Source organism: Manduca sexta, chromosome 10, assembly GCF_014839805.1.
Source record: "Manduca sexta isolate Smith_Timp_Sample1 chromosome 10, JHU_Msex_v1.0, whole genome shotgun sequence".
In the NCBI taxonomy this organism is placed as follows: Eukaryota; Metazoa; Arthropoda; class Insecta; order Lepidoptera; family Sphingidae; genus Manduca; species Manduca sexta.
Window position 1 is genome coordinate 5,161,786 of NC_051124.1, and position 15,016 is coordinate 5,176,801.

At 34.0% G+C, this 15,016-nt stretch overlaps 1 protein-coding gene across 1 annotated transcript in view; it reads right to left on the reverse strand.

Annotated features, from left to right (window-relative positions):
- Positions 1–60: 60 nt before the first annotated feature.
- LOC115440220 (polypeptide N-acetylgalactosaminyltransferase 5) overlaps positions 61–15,016 on the reverse strand; it is a 40,586-nt gene continuing 25,630 nt past the window's right edge. Inside the window, exons 10-14 of the mRNA XM_030164436.2 lie at positions 10,739–10,878; positions 7,704–7,802; positions 6,338–6,472; positions 3,884–4,074; positions 61–2,813 (exon numbers count right to left, since the gene is read on the reverse strand). Of these exons, the coding sequence (XP_030020296.1) occupies positions 3,904–4,074; positions 6,338–6,472; positions 7,704–7,802; positions 10,739–10,878 (545 nt within the window). The 3' untranslated portion in view covers positions 61–2,813; positions 3,884–3,903. The remainder of the gene's footprint in view (positions 2,814–3,883; positions 4,075–6,337; positions 6,473–7,703; positions 7,803–10,738; positions 10,879–15,016) is intronic.

The following is a 15,016-nucleotide window of genomic DNA, read 5'->3' on the forward strand; positions in this document are numbered from 1 at the left end:
GACATACGTTCGTTTTTATTTTCCAAATGAGGATAGAATGATCGTAAAAAAAAGACAAAATTCAGTCCAAATATTTTAATTTTCAATACAGTCGAAATATATATATTTGTCTGTTGGAATGGTGTGTGTATTTGTTACAACATAAACAATCAATTTGGCACCTCTAATAATAAAATATTCAATCTGAGATTCTGTTCGTAAATAAATAAATGCCATCAATTAACACAATCCCGTCAAGTGTCATTAAATTGGACGAATCTTTCTCATAACAACTTATTTACAATAATTACAATATGTCTTGTCTAAATGACTACATCCACTGAAGGCAGACGGAGCAAGGCAAGTGTTATCGACTTCCGTTCACTTCAGCGAGATTGTATAAGGGCTTACACAATAGTGTTGGAACGACATGTTCCGAATAACATTGGATATTTTAGTTTACAGTTATTATACACGCTATTAAAATTTGTGATGTACTGTATACTTAAACGAACGCGCCAAACGTCCACGTCCACTATAATTTACATTTTAAATAGTGATATGATAATTTTTGTTATTCGAAAATAAATATTCATTAATTCAAATCACTAACCAAATTTAAAAAAGGAAATCAAATGCATAATACATAAATAATTCGGTATCGAGAGGACTCAACTTGGCCCCGATAACATCTATTTATTAACAATTTTATATAAAAAATAAAAATTATACAACCAATAATAATGATCATCTACGCATAAAATACCATAAGATTTTTCGTTGTAAGGGCTCAAGTTAAACTAAGCGACACACTTTACATTCGAAAGGGAATGAAATTGAAACTATATAAAATTACTAAGCTAATAATTATGAGAAAAATTATAATATAGGCAATTCCTTCGAACCCTTTCACGTCGTATTAGATATAAATACACTAGAATATTACTTTTGATTCTTATAAATAACGCCAAGTTTGAATACAAATAATTAAGGCAACTTTCACTATATTAATGAACTTGTATTATTGTTACATGTGCACTAACGTCGCATCCCGTCTTTGTCTGCACGTATGACAATAATCGCGTTCGAAACAGTTCCCTTAGCTATAATAATCTCACGTATGAAACACTGACGCATCAATGATACTGCATCAGGTACGATTACCAAGTCATTAACGATAGGCGAGTGGAAGTACATTTATTTTATTTATTATACACAAAATGGGCTAAAATCGCGCACACGAACCAAACTGCTTGAAGTTTTTTTAAACGGATTTGAAACTATGATAGTCCAATAGGTCATGGTCAAGGAATAATTACTATAGAAATTGATCCTTAGTTACCAACAGCGCTGCCAATTACAGTTATTGTGTCCTGTACTTGAGTAGGTCCAATAAAACAGAAAATTAAATATAGATAAATGTCATTATTATATGGCAATTTTAACAAAGTGAAGTCTAGGTTAGATTTTAGTTTATATCAGGTTGGAAAATAGAAAAGAATTCATGCCGTGTCCACAACGACTGACTGCACGAACTCCGACCACACTATTGTAAAGCAAATGATCGGTCGGCGAGTACGTGGCATCGGTCCCGACCAATCATACTCAGGTACGGCATTGTGAGCCGTATTTATGTCATTATTGATATTATATTTGAGAAACAGGTTGGCTAGACGCTTATGCTACTGCAAAAAATCATAGACTCGTTGTGGATACGTTATAAAAACAACCAAACCTATTGTTTTTTGATTACAATAAAAAGCGATTGCATAATTCAATTGTTTTCACTCACAATCGCCTATCGTTATCACCAAAATGACAGCACAAACAACATGGTTACAACACAACATTAGACGACTACTATTGACATCGACAACTATAATATATCAGAAATATATTTATCTATGGCAGTATTGAATAAATTCTAGAATTATGAAAAAATAGGGAACATTTGAATGAAACTTAAACTTTCTTTATCCTCAACACCAACTAATTTGTGGCAAAATGTTAGATATGGTTATTTGTCTAGCATCACTAGTCGATAATGGATTGTGATAACGTACATTAGGGGATTAAAAATTACATGTGTCTTAATGGCAAAGATTAGCACCGCGAAACTTTTTAAATAGCCATTTTGTTGAAAATATACCTCCAAAGGTATCAAGTGAAATACTTGGTGATGGCTTTTACATCGGCGTATACGTTGTACGTGTATTTTATATTATATTGGACTGATAGTTTTTCATATCGCTAGTGTGAACGACATGCATACACCTAATGGTGTAATGGGACCAACGTAAAAGCCTCGTTACTAGCTACCACCAAACGTACTTTAATTGGCTTACCAATGTTTGATAAAACTATATTACTTTAACAGATTATTGGTCATGGAACAAAATAAATAGTTTCTATCGACGTCGCTGACTTTACACGCACTCTTAACAATCACGTGCAATATTTCGAGAAAAGATTAATGGCATAAAATCAACGACTCGACAAGACCAAACGATTCAACAATCCTCTGCCTAGATAAAATTATTTAAGTAGTGAACGAAAACATTATTAATGAAATATTTCATATCAATAATCGTAGTATCCGTATGCCTATCAAACAAAATATACTAACGAATATCCGACGCAATACTAAGTTGAGCAAAGTTACAGGGAATACAACATATTACAGCATATTATGTATTGTCAACGATTCACAGGACATCATATTGTGTCGATAACGTTAAAATCTAATAGATATAAAACTTTCAGATATAGGAATAAGGAATAAATCTGATATCTAACGAGAGGGGGAAGACTGTTATGGTCTATCGTTGTCATTCCTGAAAAAGATAAACACATCGATAAGTAAATACCCAACACTTACTATGGTGGGTAAATTGTCATAGCAAAATCTCCAATGTGGGTGTGAGAAACGTAGCAAACATTTTTGGGTCATGGACACATTTGCTCGACTACGGAGACCAAACCCGTGACCTTTAGTAGTTAAGCTACGTACACGTGCATTGCACCATGGAGGTCGCAACAGGTGGACGTGGTCGATAACCACGAATCGAATTAAGAATTTCTCAGAATCGGTTCTGTTTCGATAATATCAATAAACCGTTTCTGTCGTATAAACACAACAGATAACGACGATAACAACAAAATGATGGATTTGTGGTCCAACGAGAAGGACGCACCATTCCAAGAATTCCATACGTGGAAGGTTCCAAATAATCTGGTATCAATAAAATGTATACTATTGAATCTCTAAATTGAAATGGAAATTTAAAAGCTATCATTATCCATTGAATGTAGCATAACGTCTTTGTTAATCCATAAAAATATTTTACAATAAACACTTCTACATTATTATCGATCAATATAATAATTAGAAAATATCTATCTACTCGTCCGATACTAATTTAACAATTCTACATTTATTATTCTATTATAACGATACAGCTAAATTTACTTCACAAGAATCCTAGTAGATACGTATGCTGTGATTTTTAATGAGTTTTTACCTCGAACGTAATAAGTTGGGTTTAGGTAAGTATAGTCTGACTAGGAAAATAAAAAGAATTTGGCAGCGCCACTTTTACTTTTTGTTTTAAAATTAACGGTGTCAGTACAAGAAATTAGTTTCATATGTCATAAATTTAGTTTTATATTCAGTCTTATATTTAGAATATACTGCATTTATGGTGCAGCCAATTGTTTATTGTTATGTAATAATATGTTCATGCTGTGACAGCTTATTATTAAAACAGCACTGCAACTATTACTTACTGAAATGTAACAAATAACTATGTAAGGTGTATGTTTTGTTGGCTGTTCAAATAAATAACATAGCCAGAATTTTATGTTGCTGGTCAGGTTATACGTATGCGCACAATAACGTGTTTACCTTGAAGGTGTGAGCTGGGACTAGCTGGCCTGGTCCCTGGCGTGTCGGCGCGCCTGCCACTTGAAGTCGACCTGCATGAGCCACTGCTGGCCGCGCGAGCGGTTGCAGGCGCGCAGCACCGGCTTCCACACGTCCGACGACTCCGGCTTGTCGAGGCACATGCCCGTGTTCGTGTGTTTTATTGTGCGCGTCTACAAAAAAAACAATCCATGTTTTAGGTTAATTCATCTCACTGTTTGATAGTGCTGGTGGTAGGTAATATTTGTATTATAATATAGCAACCACGGGACACATGGTGTAACACTCCCCATTGTGGCCCACATAAGTATGTCGCGTTCCGGTATTAGCCTGTATATATCCGTTTTCAACAGTCCGGCAGAATTTTGTCCATCAGTTAGGGTCTCTAGTCATCCTTTCTAGACCCTACTTCACTTACCATCTGGTATAGTAGGGTTACTTTCCCGTGGCCATATAAAAAAAAGGCGAAATTGTATGTCAGCTGAGAGAACAGGGATACTACCACTTGAAGAAAGATCTCGGACCTATCTGAGTTCCTATTACGTATCAAAAGTTTCGTTACGGATTCGAAAAAGTACTTTCGCGTACATGTGAGAAATCTTAACCTTATTCATTCCGCCAAGAAGAAGCCTCATTTTGGTTACTTAAATAAACGAAATTGGTTTTAATGCTCTGACATAAGTCAGAGCATTAAAATCAATCCAAATCCAATATGTGAACAAGCCCATTTTCCAAATCAACTTCAGTTACAAGTAGAAGAAAGAGGAGTGCCACAAGATTTCTCGCTCAGACTTTTCTTACAAAGATATTTTTTATAGAAATAGAACTAATTAGATACATTCAATTTTAAAATCAAAGGACATCGAAATGAGATTTATTGAAATATTATAATCAATTTCAATTGATATAAGTATATAGTAATTGGACTAGAAAATTTTGCTGGTATTTTTTATGCGTGCTATCGCGTCAACGTCTGGTCTAATTCTGTCTTAACTGTGAATTCAAAACTGCGACGTGATTGGTCGAAATTGATCAATGTGTAAACACACTGTGCAATTGGTAAAGAAATATTAAAACAATTCCCTATTTTAAAATTGAGATATAATTTATATATTTTCTTAATATTCTAGAACTACATATTTGCCGCGCGGATTTTGGAAGGGGCTACGAACTCGCTAATAATGAATTATAGATATTTCGATTGCTCAATAAACGCAAAGTGGAAGAGACAAGTCATATAATAGTATATTATTATATAGAAGAGAATTGAATGAAAATAAAAATATGTTCAGAGACTCTACATAAATAATTTCTAACGTAAGAGTTCACGTATGAGCTCATAATACCTCTACACGTTACACATACAATTAACAGCTGTGGTCTCATTTCGAAACCAATTTACCAAATATTTATGTGAAATTGATGCCACTGACTGTCTTGTAAGTATAGTCGTAAAATATTATTGACAGTTCCAATATTTCGCAATTGTACCATCTACAAATTAGAAATACTCTATGAATTTCTGAAATTACTTTATTAACTTCAGAAATTGCTTGAATTGTTATTTACACAAAAAAAACGTGGAAACGAGGTAAGCTTTGTTGTGCTTGGTATTGACTGTTTATGAGAAGACAGCCTTGCGCAAAACCAAACAAACGCGTATGTATAACATCATTTATGGAAATGCAACATTTACGGTCACGAAAACTCATAGAAGCGCCTTAAGAATACGTGGCAGAACAGGCGCGAACACAAACTTATTCGATTAGTGAAACGAGTGCGAGGGCGATACGCTACGCGGAGACCGAATGGACGACACAGATTATAAATTCGATCATACAAATGGCCACAGTAAATTCCAATTTGTCTTGACATTTACGACCTAATGCGAATTGTTGTATTGAATGAGCAGTATCTTTGATTATGTAAAAAGGCTAAGCAACTACTCGGTAGTATTGATGCAGCTATAATTAAATAAAGGGACATTACGCAATGATTATACTTTCAATGACAATTACATTAATATACGTGGCGAGTCTTGTAACATGTAACGCTACGACCAATGCTACTATTAAATCCCTAATTAAATAAAACGCGCGGTTAAATAGCTTTATATTCATTAAATACAAAAATTTACAATAGTATTATGTTTGGACGACCGCGCCAGACATTGTATCGCTCTTCTATCGCCTTAGGTACAGTCTACAATTTCAGAGCTCTGTCATTAAATAATTGAAAACCTCATAAAATGCCGAATTTAAATAATATCGCAATCATCACTCTACAAACAAAAAAACCCCTAACGATCAGTAACACTTTATTATATTGTGGTAGAGTCCGCTGCAAGTAACTTCAATATACGCTTTAGATGACAATAGTTCACAATTCAAGTCCGAGATATGAAAATTAAATTTATATAGGAAAATATGATGTTACCTTAGAATCGTAGGTCCACTCCTGGTTCCCGCGCATGCCGTGGCAGCGTATCAGCTTGATAGGGCCGCGCGGGTGCGCCGCGTCCAAACAATTGTCGTCCGACATTATTTGCTTGCGTTTCGTGTAAGCAAACACCTGGGCAATACAATTATTTATTATGCAATGTTTTGTAAAAAAAACTACCTGCACTTAAAATAAATTCAATTCATTTTATGCTAACAATACACTTACTGAAGAAATTTGTCACCGTAGTATAACAGATCGAACAAATATTATACAAGTATTTTTATCATTTTACGGTAAATAAAACCAACAGTAAGAAAAAAATACAAACTGCATTATTCTAGTTTCTAAGAAAATTATTTTTCCGCAAATATTTTCGCAAATTCAAATTTTCCTACAAATAGTACGCAAAAAGTCGAATAATTTTTTAAGATATTAATCGGTTAAACATTTACTTCGTCAAAGTATAATTCTAGAAAAGTAATGATAAATCAAAGAGTACAAAACAAAATATGTAATCATTGTGCAATTTAAAATCGTAACTTTCAGACGCAGATTAAATTTTAGTTTCAGGTAACTTAGATAGAAGGTATAACAAATTTCTTAGAAACAACATTTAAAAGAAAAAAATTCACAAACTCATCAAAACAAAACTCGGTGGAATGCGTAGCTTTGTAGAAACTTTAATATACTTTCATAAAATAGTTATCAAGTCGATTTATTACTCAATGATCCGCATAATAACACAATTATCTAACCTTTAGAATGCGGATTATTTATTCCGAGAACTTGTAAAATTGTTGCGTTAAGCCTATTAGTGTTCGTAAGCGCTAGTATATGAAGGACATGGATGATAAAGTACTAAAGGTCAATCAATGTGTTTACACCGGAATACCTAAATAGGAAATAGGTACCGGTAGGTATAATAGCATTTTCATACAGGCTCTAGAGTCAAAACACAAACAAACCTTTTTTAGATGAAAATGTAAAAATATCCACTCGTCTTCTCTTATTATTTAGTGAGTATTTATTCCATTAGATTTTAATATTAGCTATATTATAAAAATTATATTTCAATATATCATAATAAGAAATGTTAGCAATAGTAAAAACCCTTATTATATAAACTGTAATGAATTATTTGACCACTTATTTATAGCCCTTTGCTTCAGTCAGATTAATATAAATATTCTTTACTCAAAAGACAAACTTTTCTGAACTACCCGCTCAATACTTTAATTTTCACAATCACACCTTTAGCTATTAAATGTTTTGTCTCTCTTTTTCAACCTAGTCTTAGTTAAGAGACTGACAGAGACAGAATATCTAAAGTTAATTCATTAATATTTCGAAACACACGCACCTGATTGCCACCCATTCCATGACAGTACCCCATGCCGAGTGGTTGTCCCGCCTTCCCGCCGAGCGTGTCCAAACAGTTCGACGTCTCGGCATTACGTATCTGCAAAATGTTTTCGTGCACTTGTACAAACATAAATATAGCGATGTTTGTACTATTAATAACAAATATATGAATGATTCTATTGTAAAGTCAAAAACATGTGAATAAACATAAATATATTTACATGTTTTTTATATGAAACATGAGGAGTGGAAATGAAAAAATCAATTTATCTCATTTAGATATAAAAAATAACAATTTAAAAAATATAATATATTAGTATAATATTATGGTGATATGACGGTCTTTTTTTATTCTGTTTTAAAAAATCAATCTTGATTAAAATAAAATGCAGTGAAAAAACCAAAACTGTCAATGACAATGAATCTTGTCTATCACGATGAAGCCGTGTACGACACAACTGGAAATTTATCGACTGGTACTAAGAACACTTCATATATATCTATATATATAAAAATGAATCCCTATTTCCCTTGGTCACGCCGTTACGCATGAACGGCTGAACCAATTTCACAATTTTTTTTGTAGTTGTGTTTCTTATTGTCAGGAGAAGGTTCTTATGAAAGAAAAAAATCAAACGAAAATATTAATTTTATATAACTGTCAATTGTTTGAAATAACTGTCAGCGATTGACAGAATGCGCGTTGCAAATTCATAGTTAAGACGGGACGTCTGTCGGGTCAGCTAGTTTTTAAATAAAAAACAAATACATGTATTGGATTTGAATTAAAAACATCCTGCAAGGGGCGGCAGGTGTGTACGATACGTAGATATACGTGTACGACGTACACAGCCGGCCTTTTTAGTTTTTCAGGCGAATGTAAGTATATATGGACACGTGATTATTCGTTACTTGTACCATAATAGGCCATACGCTTCTAACTCACTTGGAAGAAGCCAGAAAGAATTATTTGACTTTTTAGGTACTTATGACACGGCACGCCCCGAATTATTTTATTAGCTTTGTAGAATAACATTTTGCAATCCATATAGGTATTATTCACGTTTCAAAGATAACACGATAGATGCATTGTTAGAAACGTAAACACTCATAAACTTCTATAATCCTGTACGCGGGTCTCTAGTATGTATTCAAAGATTAATTGTGAATTTAAAATAATTGTATATAATGCACCTTTGTAGTTGAAAAGCATGACATCTCAGGGTAAACTATGACGTAAAACGAGAATCATGTCACACGAAACATTACAATGCGTTGTTTTGCTGACGTTCTTAGACGTCCGATTAAGATCGTATATTATAATACACTCAAGACAGTAATACATTTCAATACGTTTGCCAAAAACGGTAGAGGTGCGCGTGTCGTGAGTAGTCTAATAAAAATCGCGACTCTATTTTAAGACTGACAGATAGGTAGGGCCGTATTTGGAATTTTATTCCAGGTCGATTTAGGTTAAAAGATAAGACATACGTAAGACTAGGCAGTATGGTCAAAAGACTATAGCCTGTACTCTAAGGACGAATAAAAAAAAATCGATTGAGGTTAAGTATTTCTTTTAGAGATACACTATAGAAATTGTTACATAAAAGAGATGAAAAAAAAGTACTTTAAAAAATTTTCGCGAAATAAATTCATGTATTTAATTTTATAATACTTTTCGTGTTGCGGACATATGGAGATGACTTAACTTGTATTAACTCGACCGCGACCCTGTACCGCTGTACCTATCGCTAGCGACATTGTTGCAATGGATAATGTTAAGATTTCCCAAAAAAATGTATGCGGCCTTATAGTTATCGCCTGTACGTTAATGAAGGAAGCAATTATGTAACAGAAATAAAGGGTGTTCTAAATATCGAAAATTATTTTATTCTTTACCTAATTTTGCCGTTACATATTTTTATACATGTAAAAGTATTGCACAATAATGGGTCATTAAATTGCATGAATTACAAAAAAGAAAGTTATAGCTAATGATAATTATTACTGCGTACTTCTCGAAAATCATAATACGTTTATCGTTTCCATTAAGTACTAGTATAATCAGAGAAATGACGCTATATAATACTTATTCGTACTAAATATCATTTTGACATTCGATAAATAGTTACAGCTTATTCGCTGACTGTATAAATAATTCCATCCGGGTGGATAAATATAATTATCAACCTTGATAATCGCAGACTTAGGGCGGTGGCCTCGAACATCACCGCCCCTTACATATAATACCAAGATATTAAATAGTGACTAAAGTATTTTCAATATCTGATTGTTTTTGTTAACGCGATTTTCCATTACTAACAAGAAACACATTGTGAAATTAGACCGTCAATATTGTTTTATAAACTACCACGGTAGGATTTATAAACGCGTTTTAAGCCCAGTCCATGTATTTCCAGCTTGTCCTTATTCAATGGAAGATAGAAATCATTGAAAGTCTTAGATCTTTGACAACGTTGACTTGTTCCTATATTAATATGAGTTTTCAGGCAAAAATTGACTGCCTCGGTGGCGTAGTTGTATTGCACGTCCGGTACAATAGCGCTCTGAGGTCCTGGGTTCGAATCCCGGGTCGGGCAAAGTGATATTTGGGTTTTTCTGCTCAGTATCAGCCCGGAGTCTGGAATTTGTGCCCGATATGGCGATAGGCTCGCCCCCTATCATGGGACGGAACATACTTGGCGAAAAGTGGGTGCCCTAGTTGCGCCTCTGCATACCCCTTCGGGGATAAAATGCGTGATGTTATGTTCAGGCAAAAATGCAATCGATATTTTTTTATACTCGCACGGCAAAGTAAACCTTCTGGACATGATATATGAAATAAGGTTCAGATAGAGTGTCGACTGACGATAGAATATTACTTCTCGCCAGTCAGCACAATAATGTTGGCCTGTATGAAAGTCTGATCTCGGATAGCGACACACTTACATATGCCACTATGGCTGGTTCACGGTGGTCGCTACTCGAGCGAATACAAAAATTCTTTCACCAGCAACTATGTATACAACTTACCTCTCCAAGGTAGTAGTACTCGAGCGGCATCTGGCTCTCCGGGTATATGTTCTCGAGGTACCACCTGAAGCTCTTGCACTTGAGCCGGTCGCGCAAGGCCTTCCGCTCGGTGACGTCACCCACGGGCACGTTCAGCGCGCCTGCTCACAACGCACGCGTCACGCACACACACTACTTATGATATAATAGCCGACAAACAACTTTACCACTACTGCGTGGTAATTATTTGCCGCCATTATACTTGCCATTGCTTACGTTTGCGTATTGTTTGTTTCTAAAGGTGTTTGTAACTAGGTATTTATTAAATACTGTATTTATATGTCATATCGAAAGTCAAAGAATAATAGATCCATGATTAATAGGTACATAATGAATGTGTTTGTTGTTTCAGTTGAGTTTTCATTAAATATTGTTAACGTAAATGGATATTGATTTAGAAATAAAATTTTCTATTTGATAAAAACAAACGTAAGCAACGCCTGTAGTGGTGAAGTGAACAACAATTGTGTAGGACCACCTTATCACCATTGGCTGGCTTCCATACATCTCGTTGTTGTGTATAAATGATAGTCTAGTAATTTATGTCAAGAATACTTTGAGTTGTTTTGTTTAGCTCGACATTATTTTTAGCTGTATTGTAATTGGACAAAATGTCCACAATTATAAACACTACTATTTCAAACACATGAACAAATATATTTGTTACGTCACAAAGCATGATACTATAATATCGATAATTTCATATTGTGAATAATGAATGTAAACTGAGCCACGATGTAATTGAGTAACTATTTGTTAATAAAGTTAATGACAAACCCAAATACATGCACATTATAAAAATATTTAAATTTATATTAAACAAGCATTTAAGAGAATTCATGTATAATAATACAAGTGAAAATATTTAATGTATTTTATAAATTCCAATTGTATCGAGTGTGCGTCTCGTTCTTGTATTGTTACACTTGAATTGTCTTTGTTATCCAGTTCAACGACACTCTATTTGTTGTTTCGAAAGTTTTAATGAGTTGTATATTTAAACAATTGCCTACTCATGGTGTCTTTGAACGCGAGGACGATATTTTACATTTCGTTTTCAAAAGGGTATTTAGTAACGCGATAGGCTAATTTGTATAATTCAATTGCTATAAGATAAGACATATTTACAACAGAGTCGATCATAAAATGTTTTAAAAGTTACATTATATACAATGTCTTTAGTGTGTAACGACATAATAGTATTGTACGCTAAATTACAAATTAATGAATTTCTGCATTATTTCATCTGTTGTTACACAGCACATTATGAATTACGTCACAAACTACAATAAAAAAATTTAAGACACCAGTAAAATTAAATCTATGCAATCCTATTACGAGCAACGTGGCGCGCTCTAGGGGAGGCCTATGTTCAGCAGTGGATAGTTATAGGTAGACGATGATGAATCCTATTACTAAGGTATGTGGTATTAAGAGAGTTACAACAGTCATGCTATTCTTTAGATCTTTAGTTATTACCAACATCTCTAGATTACTGGACTCAAATCCGATTACTAACAAGATAATCATTAAACCTTTCGAAACAACGCATGCATGAACCTGGGTTAATGTTGTAGTAGAAGTGCTTCCAGTCATCGAGCCACACTTCGGCGAGGCGCGCGTTGTTGTGGTTGACGACGCGGCCCGTGCCGCCCGGGAAGGAGTAGGGCGTGGTCTTGCGGAACACGTGCCCCACGTGCGAGCACGGCGCGATCTCCAGCGCGCCGCCGCACATCCACACCTGCCCGCCCGCCAGCGTCACGAGCGCTCATAGATACCGCGGCCACCACTTTACCCCACAAGGGACCACGCTAAGACGATCTAACGGCCGTTTACGATAAACTATCCGAATCGTAATCTTCGATCCCGAATATAAACCAATGAAAAGAAGTTGCATGTCAAAAAATGACAGTCTGATTGTCATTTTCACGATCGTTTGAAAAACGATTGGAATGGTTTTATTGAAATCCGGAAAATAGAGATAGTCTAGGATCTAGACTCTAGATGAGTCAATAAAACAAAAACTGTTGGAAAATACTGAGAACGCAATTTCCCATATTGCCTAGAAATGGCGAAAGCATTTATTCAATTTGGATGGCTACCTGATGAGTGTTTGTTAAGACTTTAGTAGCGAAATCATAGAACTCAATTATAAACAAGCTAATAATTGCCTGTTTTAGCTTTCAGTGAAACAACAACTGTATATTTGGCAAAAATATGTGCGGATATATGAAACACACATACGTAAGAAAAGATTAGCATTTGCACTGATAGATAGAAGTACAGGCCAATGGTCGGCCATTTGTAGATCGGCCTTGAAATAGCCTATTAGATCGCATCGATACGGTGCCTACGACTCGCGCTTATCGCCTAATTGGCTAAAACTTTTCATAAGTCATAGACTGCGGTATCTATTGGAGCTAATCTGTGTCCCACACACACACTGATCATTTGCATACGTCACACCATTTAGTTATTTTTTAAGATATCTTCTATCATGGGCAAGTGAAGCTGACAGATAATTGTCGACTCGTATAATTGAAAAAATGTAATGGATTAATCCGTCGATAATATATAACTTGTCAAGGAAAAGTAAGGAATTTAAAAATCAATTTATAAAATCCAATCTTACATCATTTGCTTCCAATAAATATTTATGACGATAATTTCATGCTTTAAACGCATTAATCCAAAATTGTCGATAGTAAATATTTATGAACATCATTACTTAAAGTAATAAAAATTATTATTGTATTGTAATCGTCACCATAACAAATAATGTAACAGTTCTACGAATTGTAAACTATGTCACATATTTCTGATCGGATGAAGGAAAATCTAAATTCCATGGTAAGGCAAATCTGATGTTATTTCTTGAAAATAATTAATACAATAAGTTTAAATTATTTTCAACATATTTGTAAATAATTCGTATTTGTTAAACAAACAATGTGCTGACAAAATGCCAATTAGCTAAATTCCTCAATCTAAATGCTTCAACTTGCCCGCGATCGCAATCAGCAACCTTGCAAATGATCAGTTGTTTGATATTTCGTAACAACGTCCACATTCCTTTGGTCAACATCATGTCAATTTTTAGATCTGACAAATTTATTTATCATTAATCTAATCTGATTCTTGAAATTCGATAATCGATAAGAAATTATGGACGTTGTTTCAATGATTCAACTTCGCAAAGTCGAATCATTGTTATGTTAATAAGCAATTAGAATCAAACTGTATATAAATCACGCATATTAGTATCACAAATAAATAGATATTAAACACGTTACACACGATAAATACATCCTATTGGATCAACAACGGAAATGTTGATCTTTTGTAAAATCCGTTTTACAATTAATCGAAATATAAAACAAACATTTTATTCTATTAAGCCATGATTTATTTAGTCCTAGAACTGTGGCAAACCATGTTAAGCTGTAAAATGGTCGCGTGAACAACAATTATTATGAACCATCACATATATTAATGTAATACTCGTGTTAACTACACACTTAATAATTTTACTAACCATAATGAGGTAATAAAACACATTACACATTGTTTATTATGTAAACAATGTTCATAGATTATTTCGATACATTTTATTGGTTTTCTGCCATAGCTCTTAGACTAAAAAGGATTGCTGTGGTTAATTTTGTTATAAATATCAAATCGATTAGTCATTGCTTCTGCATCGATGAGAAGCAGAAATTAGTAAAAAGTAAAAAAAACACACATAAAGAAGAGAGAAAACCTAAGCTTCTGTTACATCACATCCGTTACTCAAATAACTATACTTCATTATCTTATCTATAGTAAACACGAGAAATCTGAAAAGAAAATATTTTGATGTGATCCAATAATTGTTTAATTTTATAAATAGGTATATGTAACAGAGGCTTCACAAGTCGCAGAATTCGTAAGCAAAGTTGCACAGAAAATAGAAAATAAAAAAACAGTTACAGAAATGAAGCTAAAATGACATAAATGTAGAAGCAAATTAAGCGAAAACACAGATAAATGAGACAAAAAATAAGCCAAATGAATGATAGACCCAACATGCATACTTTGAATGCAGCTGCAATGTATATTAATGACCATATTCAAAAGCTAATCGTTATTGTTTTATGAATTCTCAAACATACAAATTACTTTGTTAGTGTATCGTAATCCCAAGCCACAACAAAACTTTGTTATGCCTCTACTGCTAACATTTCGAAACAGAAACGTCCC